General features: G+C 38.2%; 1 protein-coding gene across 1 annotated transcript in view; it reads right to left on the minus strand.

Moving 5' to 3' along the window:
• Window positions 1-11,113, minus strand: part of HAAO (3-hydroxyanthranilate 3,4-dioxygenase) — a 35,727-nt gene extending 24,614 nt beyond the window's left edge. Inside the window, exons 1-2 of the mRNA XM_009490263.2 lie at window positions 11,034-11,113; window positions 6,740-6,818 (exon numbers count right to left, since the gene is read on the minus strand). Coding sequence (XP_009488538.1) covers window positions 6,740-6,818; window positions 11,034-11,113 — 159 coding nt within the window. The remainder of the gene's footprint in view (window positions 1-6,739; window positions 6,819-11,033) is intronic.
• Between the last annotated feature and the right edge of the window lie 4,875 nt (window positions 11,114-15,988).

The following is a 15,988-nucleotide window of genomic DNA, read 5'->3' on the forward strand; positions in this document are numbered from 1 at the left end:
AGGCCTGAATAAGGAAGTACTGGGATGTCTGTGGGTGCGCACACATGCATATGTATATACACAAATACGTATGTATACATAGAGAGTAAGTCAGTAGAGTTCATGCCACCTGAAAATACAAGCTTTCCTAGTTGGTCTGTTTTTACTGGGATAATCTACACAGTAGTACTAAAAAATGAGGAAATGTGTAACATTTTCACTCTATTAGCATCTTATTAATGACAAGGTCTCGTTACGTGTAGAATATATATATATACCTCCTCGCAAAAAAGCCTAGATTTGCACATTGCTACCACATAATGGGTCAAAATTGGACATGGATTTGTCCTTCTAGGTGAAGAATGTGGTTCAAGGAAGAAACAAAGGTTGTTCACTATTCTTCTTATCCCTTTTATTACTAAATATGCTTATTTGGGGGGGTTTATTTTATTATTTTTATACCTCCTTCTTTTCTTCCTTTCATTTTTCTAGACTTTTGTCTTTTGTTTCGCTTTCCTGCTTACTATGTGGCATCTTCTTGTTATTATTACACTAAAAACACCACCTCTTATTAATTCTTACCTTACCTCTAGAAGTTGAGCCACCTAGAAGTCATTCTTTACCCTAAGCATAACATTTTTTCATAACATTGCTCAATATGATCATTAAAATTGCAGTTACACCTATGAAAACTAAACTGAAAGCCCCTTAAGATTGAGAGTTTATTTTTTGACTCATTTAATTTTCCTTAAATTCTCTTTACTGTAGGAGAATTACATCCTCCTTCCTTAGTCTGCTTCACCCTTTTTGATCGTGCTTCAAACCTGATAGTATTGTGTTAAGCTGCAGTGAATGGCAGCATAACCAGTGCTGAATCATTGTCAAGTCTGTAAAGGGGTATTTCACTCAATTATGCAGACTCATAAAATAAATTTTGCAGGCATTTCTGGAGAAAATAGGTGGAGATGTAGACAGGTGGGAGTTCACTGTTCTCTTCAGCAGATGCATCACTGAAGCTACTTGACTTGGTAGGAATTAATTTCAACAGGGTAGTAGAAAGTGTGGATACTACCTTAAAAAGAGCACCATCATCCCCACCATATTAATGTGGTGAAGAACTGTATTGCTCTTTTATCCAGGTATGTGTATTCTAGCAGAGTAAAGAAGGAAGCACGTAGCAGAGGAAGAACACAGTATTTCTCACTAGTTTGCATAGACCAATTAAAAACAAGTCTATTTTATGTACAGCAATGTATGCAATTTAATTTAGATCCACCTTTGATATCAAACTCTGCCTAGATGTAGGAGCCCAGAGCTCTGTGAGGGCTTTTGTAGCTGAGAGCTTATTCACAGACCTCTAAAGATACCTGCAATTTGCAGTGTACTTTGGGTACTGACTGCTTCTGAAAGTGGAATTTGGGATTGCTCAGACGCTTCTGGGATTAGGCTCTGACTTGGCATATCCTGGCTTGTATTTCTTGTTAGATTGCTAAGTACTAAATTAATTTGCAGAGCAAATAAAATTCTGATGTGGGAGTAGAGCCTGGGTGTTCTTCAGACTTCAGTGGCAATTGATCTATTTGAGCATAGAAAAACAATTTTCTACCTCTCTCACCACAAGGTTTTTCAGCCATCAGAAGTCTGGGAGGCAAATAGATGAGGAAGGCAAAGAAAACTATGTTGTGGTTCCCACCGCCCTGGCTCACTTACATGTTGTCTGTGAAACCTGAATACCAGCCAAGACTCATCCCAACGATTTTATGCAGCAAATATATTTCTGAAGACACAATCTTTCTGATGCAAAAGGATCATCACTCTTATTACTTTGTAATAGGAACTTTGTTTCTTATTAAAAAATTCAGAGAGTTTTCACCAGATAAATGGGGGGCTTTTTAAAATGTAAAGAAGCAAAAAGATTTATCTTGCATTGCTGCAACTCATGTTCTCAGTTTTATTTGGGAAATAAGCACCGCAATACCACCTACTGGAATGCTCACCTAGCCCCTCTTTCCCCTCCTTCTTAGGCATCTGGTATCCCCACACAATGCAAAGGGAGAACTGAGCTTCTTGGGATGAGTTTCTCAAAAGCGTGCCACCTAGAAAGCATCACACGCTAAAAGAAGGGGTCAGACTTCACTTAAGCAGGTAATTTGTCAGGAACTGGAGCCAAGTCTTACTTGGGGGGATGGGGAGGGGGGAGAGGGAGAAAAAGAGAAACTGAAACTCAGGTTAGAAAACTCAGGTTAGAAAACTCAGGTGAGCTGTGGCAGATGTGATCTCAAATCTGTATCATGTTTCAGAGCAAGACGTTACTATATCCCAGTCAGACCATGTAAATGTGCTATAAGATGATGAAGAGATTGGCCAAGATGATCAAAGGAGAGGGATTTCTGTTCTGAGAGCCCTCTCTAGGACTGCAGCATAAGGGCTAATCCATAGGAAACAATGTCGATGTTGAGTGCAGAAACTTAGGGTAAAATATACACAGCACAATGAGAAGCAGGGCTTTTAAAACCAAGCAGAATATTGTGCCAATGCAAATGTGTTGCAGGTGGTAGATAAAAGGCTGATTTTAATTTCTCTGCATGGAACTGCACTGTTTTATGTAGACTCAACATCAGAATATAAATTGTTAAGAATTCAAAGTCAGCCAGTTGAGATTCATTGTGTTTAAGTGGTGGACTGAACTGGGTAAAGAGACAGGAGCCTAACTACTTTCGTGATCCTAGATTTAGCTGTTAGCATATCTCGCTTTTGACCAAAGCAGCCCACATGGTGCAGTAAATAAAATCCAAAATTGGTTTTACTATAGCTAAGCTTTGTTATGATAATGGTTTTTATCTGTCATTAACTTCCTCCAAAACACACAGCTCCCCTTCAGGTCCCCTTCAGTTTTCACTTACCTTATTTCTTGAAAGTTATATGGTGAATTTATAAGATAAGACTACTGGTTCCCCACCCCGCCCACCCCCCGGCTTTGCAATGCTGGCACTCACAAATCTTACTGTGTGATGAAAAGTTCAAGAGACAAAGGTATGTCCAGGACTGTTCTGTGGTACCTGGAATGCACCTGCTACCCCATAGCCATAAGGGGTTGAGCATGACATCAGGGCCACCACAGCAGCTTTCGGTGGTCTCATCAAGTTGGCTACACAAGAATTGTAGTCACTAATTTATGTAATCCAAAGCTGTCTTGACAAGCGAGGTACATTGGAATAATGATTCCTATGAAAAGTAGCTATACAGCACAAACGTTCTTTTTAGTGCATATTAAGAAAGTTTTGTCTATATAGGTGCATTCTCATGGCAGGTTTTTTGCCATATTTCAACAGAAGATGCATTGCCCAAAGCAATTCAGTTTCATTTTGAGAATGAGTCTGATTTGGAGGCAGAGAACATCTGAGTAGGTGTTTGTTGACTCTGTTCTGATGGAGAAGGGAGCAAGGGGGAACTTAACACAAATAGGAAAAAGAATGAATATGATGTAGTGGTAAAGTCAAGCCAAAGAATGTGAATGGTTTATCTCTTGTGAGGTGCAGCTTGATTTGACTCCTTATAAAACCTGTCCAATGAAGAACAATGTCTTGGGTATGAGGCAGTACTTCTGTGCAGAAGGATGGCAAATAAAGAGCATGCAGAAAATTAAGAAGGAAGTGAAGTAGTACAGAGAAAACTAAGAAGGAAGAAAATATCAAGTATCATATTTAGGAAACGCTTGCTGAGAGGGGGGAAAAAAATTGTGCAAGACTAGCTGCTGTTTAGCATAAACAAATGTTCAGGAGACAATCCTAAATGGCTTTGAAGAGAGTCCAAAACAAGCCTCCAGTTTTTCTCATAATTAGCCAGTCACAGCTGATCTTCCCGATACACCTGCACATTAACAGCACCAGCAGAGAACAGCTCAGCAGCAGGAGGATGCTCCTAAGCCCTCATCTTTGCACGGGAACCCCTTGCTGCTGTGAACTGCAGGCTGACAAGCACAAGTTGTGCCACAGGACGCACTGTAAGCTGCATGTCCTATATGCTAACAGGCATAAAATAATGAGTGAACGGATATAAACAATCCTAAATCTAAATTTCTTTTCTAAACCAACGCTTCATTGCTATCAGAATAACACTGGTAGAATAGCACCAGCTAAATTTGCATAAAGGATTTGTGGGTTGTCGCATTCATTATTTGGCCTGTTAACAGTATGCCTGTATAGTTTGTCTTTCAAATTATCACTCAGAACTATAAATGACTTCTTACCTGCCAAAATAATGAGCGGAAGATTGTTTTGAATTTTTTTTTTTTGTCCCAAGTCTAATTTAGGAATATGCCCTTTTACTAGGATGCTGTCTGCCTCACAATTCTTCTCTAATGAAAAACATGGATCTAAAAGCTTAATTAGATCACAGGAAGGTGCAAATGTGTCTGATAAAAAGCTGGCAAAATGCAACATATGACTGTATTGTACCTCTGTAAAAGCAGACAAAATTGGCCCATACGTTAAACTGATATGTGGCCGATAATGCTTCTAATGTATATATTGCCAATTTTCCTACCTGATAGGAATCTTATGTTTCCATTTTTGGTTGCTGAGTAATTGTGGGAAATTTGCTATGTAAATGAGGATGTATTGATACCTAAAAAATCTTGTATCTAGTGAATGAGCAATGATTTATTATACTGTTGCATACTGATATAAATTATGCGTTTATAGATATGGCTAACTTTTTATACTGTTGGAAAGGTCTATAATGGGTTTAGGCTTATTAAAGGTAGGCCAAATTCTTTTCAAACACAGGAACATCTTGCAAAATAAAAGAAATAAGAGGTAAATTATATTAATCTAATCTTTATTTTAAGGGAAGGGGAGGAGCAGATACAAAAAAAATAAACAGTGCAGGAATGGGTTGGGGACCAAGGATAATCCAGTATGAACTGGGAGATGCAGGGAGAGGTGAGATTGTAAAGAAAAGAAAAAAAAATACAATATATTTAATATTGTAGCGCAGGCTGTTGCACCAGTTGAACTTCAGCTTGGTTTTGTGTGTTCCTCTCGTAGCTCTAATGCATTCTTCAGAGCAACAAAATAAATTAATTGTATAAAACCAAAAAGCTTAAGTTACAGAAAAGAATTATTTGGAATCATTGACTTCCATATGTACCTTCACATACCTTCATTTTATGCTTTGCCAAGCCTTGATATAATTGACCTTGATTACAAAATTCACTCGCACTTTTTTAATCTAACATATCTTAACTATGTGCCATAACAGCAGTGTACAGATTAGATATCCTTCTCAGTGCTTTCTGAGCAGTCATAATACAGATGCTATTGCTCCCTTCCCAGGCACATAATCATGTTGATGGAACCACGTTTTGTTTTCCCCGGCTAAGTATCTCTGGAATTTCCTTGTCAATATATGATGGATGCTAAATTCTTCCGGTTAGCAACAATCACTTCACACGCGCTGCCCCGAGACCTGGCTTGCCTCCTTCCCAGCCCAAGCAACCTGCCAGCGTGGTCCCAGGTGTTGCCAGAGCTCCCCCTGTGCAGCTGATGAGGAGGGACATAATTGAGAGTGTTGGGTAACCTGGTATGTGACGGGAGGTGCCTGTGCCCACGGCCACGGGTGGGCTGTGAGACTGATGGCAATGCAAAGCAGGCAGGAGTCTGACGCCGATAAGGTAGCAACCGCTCTTTCAGAGCAGTATGGTTATAATGCCTATAAACACCTGCATGGCACAATTCTGACAGAAAATTAATGAAGGCTGTTGTGAAATGGTTGCGTTTGGTTTTGTGAGAAACAATTCCATGTTAAGTAGACACAAATTTTTGTTTCTTTTTAAAAGGATTTATTGAACCTGACTCACTTCTGCCTTGAACTATGTAGATGCTTAGTCTTGGGTTTCCAAAGGTATTTAAAATTAGGTGGCCAAATTTTATTGGAATTACATGAAATTAAAATACTCTGCTGGGAAGCAAGGCAAACTGTCTCCTGTCCTGAAATCCTTACTGCCAGGCCGCTGGTGCCCCCTTTCCCTTAAGGTTCCTTCAGAGCCAGCTGTGATACCTCTGACTCAGACGAGTCCTCAGGCCAAGCAGACAATTCCATGAAAAAGGCAGTAAACAAAGTAGATGTAAATTGTTATAATTTGATTTCTACTCTTTCTTCTTATATTCTGCATTTGGCACAATGGCTACTCACAACTCAAAGCAGTGGGATGGCTTTCTTTTGATACAGAAGATGTGCAGCAAAGGGGACTGATTTGAAAAACATTTAGAGACTCTATTCTTTAACCTTCCAAACCTGAATGAAAGCTGAAAATGCTGATATTTTTCACAAAGTCTAGAAAAATATAATTTCAAGCCCATCAAAATATTTGATTTTGATTTTTGAATTTCAAAGTTATTTTTTAAATATAGATCGATCCCCTGCAAGAAAATATCACTTTAAAAATATGGTTACCTTTCCAAAGTTTTGTTCCAAAATGTTGAAATGAGACCTTCTGATGTGTCAGAACACTTTCTCTAGTTTCCTGCTGGATATGAATTATAGCAAAATAGATCTGATCTCATGTGCTGGTTTCAAAGAAAATGCACAGATGGTGTATGGTTCTGGTGAATGATTCTGTTTAAGTCTTTGAACAGATCTAATAAATACAATACCACTGAGCATGGCATTGCTAATGTAGCTGTAGCTTCAAAAGTAGCTGCATTTTAATCATTATAGATAAATTAAGACAGCAAAATATAAACAACCTATAGGTTACCTCTTCTCCTTCTTCGATATGATAATCCTTCCTTTCATTTGGCCCTCCAACAAACATCACATTCAATTGATGGCGATGCCTAGATAAGAAAGTGACATTTTAAAGCTATCTCCACTCACGGCGTTCTTTATTTCATGTAAGTTTTTAATTCTTTGAGGACAGTGAGTCAACGAAACAATACTGAGTGACAAGCAACATCCAGAATGAGAACTCAAAAGACCTTGGATGCATCTGTCTGCTCTGCTACTATCCTGCCGGGTGACCAGCTACCTCCCGCTATGAGAAGGGGACGACGACAGTTACCAGCTGTGGAATGAGCTTTGAACTGTAAAGATTGCTACACAAGAGACAGGAACCACAGGAAAATGTCTTTTAACGTGAGCTGATTAGATCAGGATTCTGTAAAGGTAAAACACTTTTTAAGGTTAATAAAGGTAAAAACATACTTTTTTCCCTCACTGGCAGAATTTACTGATGGTAGGAATTATGAGCTAATTTCTCTTCTATTTATACTAGTTTTGCTAAGGTGGAACAACATTACAATGGTTTTGTTGTGGTTGATTCAGAACAGGAGATTCAGGCCCTTTATCTTAACTCTACCCCTTTTAAGAACCCCAATGAGCACTTCTCTCAGCTGGCACAAAGAATAGATATTATCCCAATTACCTATCAGTTCACTTACACTAACAAAGAGGGACAGTAGCAGGTTTTTATTTGCTAAAAAAAAAAAAAAAAACAACCTGTAAAGCAGGCCTGTTATGTGTGATTCAAAATTTGTCCTTAAGCTCTTTTTGATATGTGAACTGGTGGCGTGTTGACCTCTACTTTTCAGTGAGGAGATTCTGGGCCATACTTGGGCTGACAGGAGATCCTAACAACCAGAACCAGCAGAGCCACGCTCCCCTGCAACACAGGGAAGAACGATGTGCCTCTGTCAAGCATCTCATAAGCATTAATTGAGAGAAGCTACTCTGAACTGCTGAACGTATGCATTTGATCCGCTACTATTATCACGTTTACTTTGAAAAGTATTTAAGTGATAATGAACAACACAGCACGGATTAATAAAGCAGAAATAACAAGTAACAGCGATAAAAATCTTTGGTCAAATAAAAGTCTAAAGAATTAAATTAGACTACAATTCTTAAATTGACTATTTTCACCATAGGAAGCCATATACGTTATAGCACTTGGCTTCATGCCCGTACCCTAAAATAAAGAACTGAAATCAGAACTGTTTGTACCATGCAAATTTAGTATTTGTATTCAAGAACACACTGTAATACTTCTGCATTAATGAACCCTTCTACTAAAGAAGGGCAGGAGGACCAAAACAGTAAGAACAGAGCTACTAATTAATGCAATAAATTAGAATCAACCCTGGAGAATAAAATAAGAGAAAGACAATCTAAGAGTATCTTGTAGCCTACTTTTAAGATGAGTTAATTTTTTACAGAAACCCACACAGTTTCATTATGAGTTCAATAACTGAAAGTGAAAATATTGCTCTAAAAATCATTGTTGCTTAACTTCTTGTTTGGCAAATCTACCATTAATTCTGTTACCCTATGGACTTAGATGGGTTTTACATAACAGGCAACCATGAGATAATCATTCCTATCATTAACAATTATATAATGACACCATAAAAAAATTCCAGCTATTAAATACAAACAGGAACTCCAATAGGTTTGTTTGTCCATACTGCTAAATAAAGTTGTCTGGTTAACATAGTTGCATTAAGTTAAGAAGAAAAATTGTAAGGAAGGAAAGCAATTGCAGAGAAGACTGCCAAAATCCAGTTACAGTATCATAAAAGTTTCAGGGGTGTGAAAATTACTTGATTGCACTATTTTTAGAATGAGGTGCTAATCAATGGCCTGTTAAGTTTTAAATACTCTTATATTTCTCTTCTTAATCACATAAAGAAAATGGTACCAGCAGGCAACCTTTTAAAAAGTCGCAAGACCACGAAGAATCAGATAGTCCATGACCACAGTTAGGTCTTCTTATGGTAAGTATCATATTCTCAACCCAAAGAAGAACTTTAAAAGTGCCATAGCTATCCTCTAAAAATCAGCTATGTCAAGGGTTCTGATTTTGCAAAAATTGCTCATCGTTGAGGTTAAAAATCACTTAAACTTGCAAGACAGTTTCATTAAAATGCATCAAATTAAATTGTAGCTCTTACATTGTATCCTTTTATTGACTAAATTAAACTGTCACCCCTGAACAGGTGGTGATGGAACTGAGGTTTTGTTCTGAAATCCCAAACAGGTATTTAAAACTTTTGATCCTTTCAAGTGTATGGAACACAACTGAATAAAAGCTTGAAAGCCATAATAAATTTAGACACCAGAAGTCCTACTGATTTGCTGTAAGACCTAGATTTTAACGGTTAATTCTCTCTTGAAACACAGCATCATAAGTTATTTAAATGTTTTGGGGTGGTTGCCTTCCAGTGATGTAGAAGTCAGTGAGAAAATTGCCTTATACATCTCTACTCGGCACATAAAGGATCAAAGCCTTTGGAAAAGTGTTGGAAATCTATTAGTCACTTCTTGAAAAATTGCCTAAAACCTTTTTGTAAATCCTAACAACATTTAGGTAGCAGCAGGAGCAGGTGGTGAGAGACTCAGAATCCATATAGTAGATGGTTTTCCTCTCCTTCTTCACAGGCTAACACTATGTTGTAAAATGGATTTTTTTTTTTTTTTTAATCTATGAGATTTTTATCACAAAAAAATGTTCCTTGTTTCACTGTGGCTTCTTGCAATGTTTATGGGCAAGACTTGTCAACACCGAGTATCTAGGGATCTATGTGACTGTCTGACCTCTGATAGATGTCACGTTCCAGAGTTACTTCAGGATTACACGGAACTGCTGGTAGGGGATGCAGAACAGTGCAGTAATGACAAAAAGGTTCATCTTACTGATGAAGAAAGAAAACCATGAATATTCCACACACTGTAAAATACTAAAATTTTACCACCATCATCGGTAAGCTTTAGAAATGGCTATGCTTTACAAAATGCTTCCTAAATCCATTTTGAAAATGAAAGAAATTAAAACACTCATAAGGAGAAGACACTTTTCTCATTCTCTCCCACTGTGAAACTATTGTAGTGATTCAAGTTTTGTAATTTCTCAGTTGAATATACAACTGTAGTTTCAACACGGTCATCTCAGTAAGGATGTGCCCTTTACCTTATTTTTGTCTTGCAACCGTTACTTTGAAAAGTAACCCTTGAACCTGTGAATGGAAATTAGTATCACTGCTACAGTACTGCCCATCAGCTTTTGATTAGAGGTAGCACTTCAGGGTAGGGCAAGAGGCACATTCTTTGGTGCTTTTTTAATAATTAGTTGCAAAGCAAGATTAAAAAAAAAAATAAAAAGCAAGAAAAATGCTTTTTATTTTCTTTATAAAACATGGGTTTATATCACTCTTTACAGAGAATCCTTTCCTATGAAAGCCTTCTGTATATAGAGTTTTGGACAAAATATATTGTCCTCAGGTTCACTGACTAAAGAAGTCCTTGCTAATATTGTGCCTAGAAGGTGCCACACGTTGGACGATTTACATTGGAATTTGCTCATGGGTTTTGACACTGAGAATATGCATGCTTATACAACTGCATAAAGCCCACAGTTTTTTCTTGTATTAGCTGTCTCATTCAGAATACGGTTTGTAACTCTAAGGTGCCAGTCAGTGCTCTGAAGCACTGCCTCTTCAAGCCTCCTGACTTGACAGCTCTGGAAATGCCCTGGAAACCTGCTCTTCCAGTGCCCCTGCCCTTCCTTTCTCTTTATCTTTCAGTGATACGTCCCACTGGCTTTGATGGCTCTTGCAGCTTTGGCTCCTGTGCAATGTTGGAATGACCCTCAGCAGCTCTAGCAACTGCTTCAGGTAGTAATTTGGTAGCACTAATCTGTTAGCTAAATCTTATCATTTGTGGATGTAATGCCATCTCCTCTGATTTCTATAAGTTTATTGTCACAGGGCCTAACACAAATTCCCTTAACTCAGCCTAACTGCCTACAAGAGACTTTGAGTTGAGGCAAATATCTTGTATTCAATTTGATGTTTACAGCTTCTGCAGAGTTACTGCAAAACAGATTTCAGTCACTTTCTGTTCTTCAAAACAGCTCTCTGACTGACTGCAGTCTGAGAGGAACTATAGTTCCTTATTAATCTTACTATGTATGCATTTTAGTGGCTTCCTCTTAAAGCTAAGAATATTTATATACCTAAGAACTGAGTTAAAAAAAAAAATCATCTTCATTTACTTACATAAGTTTATTGCAAACAGGAGGCAAAAAGGCAGCTTCGTTTTCTTCTATCCATTTTCCTACATTTACAAGAAGGTCCATGGTCCACCAGCTATGAAACTTTTGACAGAGATATTAGAGTTTGCAGAAGGCTCTTTCTGTGAGCAAACTGCATGTGACGCCATCCCCAGAGCTCAGGGGATTGGTTGGTAGAAGAGGTGTCTTCGGGCTTGAGTGTCAAAGGGGACATGTCCAGCAGCCAAAGGTTACTTTATAAAGAGTACTAATGCTCCAGCAGCTTAGCTAATAATTGACTAGTGTTTTTAAGATGTATATTTTCATCAGAGGCTCATTCTGCCCACAGGAGGTTTCTTAATTCTCTTTACTCCATCAACTGGAGTGTGTATGGTACCCCTCTATAGAAATTGCCTCGTTACATAGACAAACTGAGAGTTAGGAAAATGGGCAAGACTTGGGCCTGCAACCCTTTAAGTCTAATATAGAAACAGGTTTCAAAGTGAAATGCAAGTTGAGAGCAGGTGCTCCAATTTTAGTTACATATAACATATATAAAAAGGGGGGTTTTTTTATACATGCATAACTATATATAGGTGTTTCAGGCTTGATAACAGAGCCCCATTTCCTTTTCCCACATCCCCTCAACCTCGTTAGGCTGAATGTTTGGGGGTATGTGTTTGAAAATATGAGGATCATCTTCTGCTAAATAACAAAAATAAAGATGTCTCTTGCATTTGTAAGACCAAAAGCAGCTGTCCATAAGTGCTCACTTTAATTTGATCCATTCTTTGCCAATGTTACAGCAGCGCTTGTTGGAGAGCTGAATGTGGTTCTGTGATGCCCTTTGGGAAAGTGCAGCATATTGTCATCAAATTACCAGGCAAACATGAAACTGAGACCTACCAGGCATTCCAGATCTGTATTAGTCTTTATTCCCTCACTAGTTTCTGTTCAACATCTACATGGTTCCTGCAGGATTGCTCACTCTGCTCCCTGCCATCCCCATTTTTTTAATAAGAAAATGTATAAACATTTATTTTCAGACTTGAAATACATGAAATGGATAGTAAACCAAAAACCCTAAGACATTACAAAATTTTGGCATTTTTCAGTTGCTCTTAACATAGCTTAGTCTTCTGATTATATCTACACTGTGCTTAGTGGCTGAATGTGTACGGCTATAAGGTTATAATATGATTTGTTTAAAAGTGAGTGGTACATCCTCATGGCTTGCACGTATGAGCGGCACAGATGCTGGACTGAAGAGTCAGTATGCTGGGACAGTACAAATTTGGGAGTTCTTTAGCTTATACCATTATAATTTTGCAATGGAAAAAAGCAATGGAGTGTGAGTTTGAACTAATACAATGAGCTTATTCCAGTAAGTGTAAGGATGACTCTGTTTTACCTTCATCTCTATCACTTCTTTGCAGTTTAGTTTAAACTAATTACATAATTGATTAAAAAAAATCCATTTATTTTAGGATAAAAAGATCCACATGTAGATTACAGTTCTGCTATATTAGTACAATCACAATGGAACTGGTAATAATTTCCTCTGAAATAAGCCCAAAATAATTATTATTTCACTCAAATAATGTCAGGGGTTTTTTTAATAATTATTTAGCACACAAAATTTCTACTGTCAGAATGGCTGTGGTGAGACACCAGTGCATAGCAAAGTCATTAGACCTGGTTTTGGACCTACAAACAGGAACATTTCAGTGCTTTTTGTACTGTAGGCTGCCAGCACACTATTTAGCTGCAAAGGAAAGAGATCTTCTACTTACAATCTACTTACAAGTGAAAGTGCATTTTGACCCAGCCTGGTGGGACCAGGAGAACTGAAGACACTCTATTTTAATGACCATGGTTTTGGAAAGCTCTACGTCATCATTACTAACATGTATGGCACAGCAAGACTCCATTCATCAGGCATGAAAACCAAGAGGTTGTACAAAGCCACAGTAGGAAAAAACACAGATCCTGGAACTGATAGAGCCAAGCCTTGTTCACCCCAATGTTCATGTGCCAGTTTTAACTGCAGGGCTATTGTCTGCCACCCCTGCTCTAATCCCTAGTCTCCACTTTTTTCCACTAGGTAGAATACAAGGTACTATTACCTGCAGAGAAAACTATCTCAGTCACAGGTTGGTTTTTGTTTTGTTTTGGGGTTTTTTTGTTTGTTTGGGGTTTGGGTGGTTTTTTTTTTTTTTTTGAGGAGGAGGAGAGCTAAGAAATGGTCTGCATGGCCTGGTCGCACTGGGCCACGAAACCTGATTTCTGTGAAGTGTTTTGGTGAGGCAAAGAAAAGAGCCAGCGTTGCAGTCTCTGGGAGACTCAAGTAAATAGATACACATTGTGACCTGATTAGGGCCTGGATTTTTCTTGCTAGTCTACTTTGCAATGACTCTTCACATCCATCAAAGGCTGTTCCAGCAGCTGGGGTTTCTGCTTTCACTTTTGGCTTGGATCCTTCCCTTTATGCAAAGGTAAGGACTCGATTTGTCAGCTTTTGCTGCCAAAGTGCAAGACTACTGAAGCACAAAACTGCTACACAGAAATAATCCATCTTTTGCATTGAGGGTGCAGGAAAAGAGTGGTAGTGGAAAAAAATTAGTTTAGGACAGCATCTACTCTATTTTTCTACTTTCCTTGACCACGAGACCTATTAAATTTATTAGCTGGTGTCCAGCAAGAAGCATATGCAAACAAAAGGCACATAAATTAAATATTGTGTTTCTAGTTAGAAGAGGTATTCAAGTTTGTCGGCCAGGATTTTTATCTGTATTAAAGTGATATTGGGTCCTTTCTCTGTTACTCTCTCTATTAATTTTTTTTAACCTAAAGAACTGATGATAAAGACCTCGAATGGTTGAGAGCCCCTGGGAAGGGGAGAGGGAAACAGACCATAAAGCCAGCAAACATGGATGCTGCCTGCTCCGCTCTGCCCATTCTACTCTTGAAAGCAAACAGCATTGTGAGAATTGGCCCTTAAGCCTTGTTTTTTTCATGCTTGGTGCTAAGAAGTATTCTGAAAAATCTTCACCAAGGGAGGTTTGAGTTCTCCAGCAACTGGAGGACAAAATCCTTTTAGTATCATTTCAACTTTGCCTTTCTGTCCCTGTGCAATACAGAGCCTGATTTATCTACTTTGGTGTTAAAATAATGCAGCTACACTGAAGTGATAATCTGGAGATTCTGCAAGCAGCAGGAAGCAAGTAACTTTCTGTGGCATTAGGACAGCTTTAATGTCTGCTTTTTTTCTTTTTTTTTTTTTTTAAATATTGTGAAGAAATGGAAAAAGGAAGACAGATATGACTAAATAATACATTTCACCTGGCTGAACACTCTTCCTATTTTTGGTCAATTCTGTGCTTCTTCTGTTTGCTCTTTGAGAACAAATACAAATTAAGTACTTTTTAAAAAAAATGAAAAAATTATTTATATTAAAACCCCCCTATATATTTGCCAAAAAGAAAAATTCAAATCAGTAACAAACCTACTACTTGAACCCAAGTTATGTTCCCACAAACTAATTCACATGGCCAAATTTCACTGCTATATTCATAAACATACTATCAAGGACCTCAGCCTCTGTGGGGACAAACATAAGAAGCAAGTGAATCACATACCACAATAGAAGAGTTAAAGATCTCACAAAAACTACTAGAATCTTCCCTGTTATCACTGTTACTTTTATGGGAAGGCCGATTAAAATACAACAAGCAGTGATTTTCATCTATATAAACACCAAAATTAGACTCGCCGAGTCCTCCCTCTTGCCTGAGTCTACAGTTAAATCTGCAATAAAGAACTTGTCTGTACATTCACAGCTTCAGCTTTGATTCTGCCCGACATTCTTGTATTTGCCAAAAAAGCACTTGTTTGGATGAAATTATGTTCACAGCGATCTTTGCGTCGTATAGAATATTTTATTTTCTAGTATAATGATGTACTGCTAAGGGTAAGGAAGGCAGCTGCCATTTTCTGGTATGCCAACTACATGTATGTGATGATGGAAAATTTCCCTAAGAAATGAACTGTCAGTTTTCTCTTTTTCTCCATGCCAGCCACCTTCATCAATGGTCAGATACAGCAGTTGCATGTTACTTCACCTGTCAATGGTGTATACCACTGAAATGTATTCTAAGTAATGCCCACAGTAATAGTACCAACAGCAGAGCAATGAGAAGCACCTTGTCTCCATTCACAACAGCCTCAAAAGGTTTCAGCTCATTTACGGACTGGAGGTGGGGGGAGGAGGTAACAAAGTCACACAGAACTGCCACTCAATCTGCCAAAAGTAGTTGGGAGATCAGTTACTTAAAACTGGCTGAGTGTCTGTCACCAGCTGCTGGGCCACCAAGGGTTCATTTTTAGAAGCCATGGAAATCCAGCACTGTGTAGCACTCCCTACAACCATCCGCTCCGTAATGAAATGCCCAGAGCTTGTTGCTTTGCATACAGTAAAGTAGCTGTAGAAAGGAAAATGCTTTCTAGTACTTATGTCAGTAACCAAAAAGAGCCATCTAGGAAAGTACACATGGTGACAATGCCTAACCATGGGTGGAAAAAGAGTATGTCTCTGTCTCAACTGTGTAACAGTGCTGGAGCATTGCTTGGGTTTAAAGATCTACTGATGACAATTATGTTTACAATCTTCCTGCCATGTAACGATAAGATGGATCTGACTGCAGAATAAATCCATGTTAGTGGTATACTTTAACAATAAATGCACATAAAGCTGTGTGTTTTCTTCTGTTTCTAAGCATGTAGTACGTTATGCATACACTGTGTTGTTTCTATGTGTAAGTAATGTTAGCTTTTTAGATCTATTCAGCGTTTTCATATCAGAGTACCTGATTCCATCCTTGAATTTTAGGAAACAGCAAGACAAAACCTTCAGGTATTGAAACAAGCAGTTTACACCCTGTATGTGTGATGTCTTTATGCCAC

The sequence above is a fragment of the Pelecanus crispus genome, chromosome 3 (genome assembly GCF_030463565.1).
Source record: "Pelecanus crispus isolate bPelCri1 chromosome 3, bPelCri1.pri, whole genome shotgun sequence".
In the NCBI taxonomy this organism is placed as follows: domain Eukaryota; kingdom Metazoa; phylum Chordata; class Aves; order Pelecaniformes; family Pelecanidae; genus Pelecanus; species Pelecanus crispus.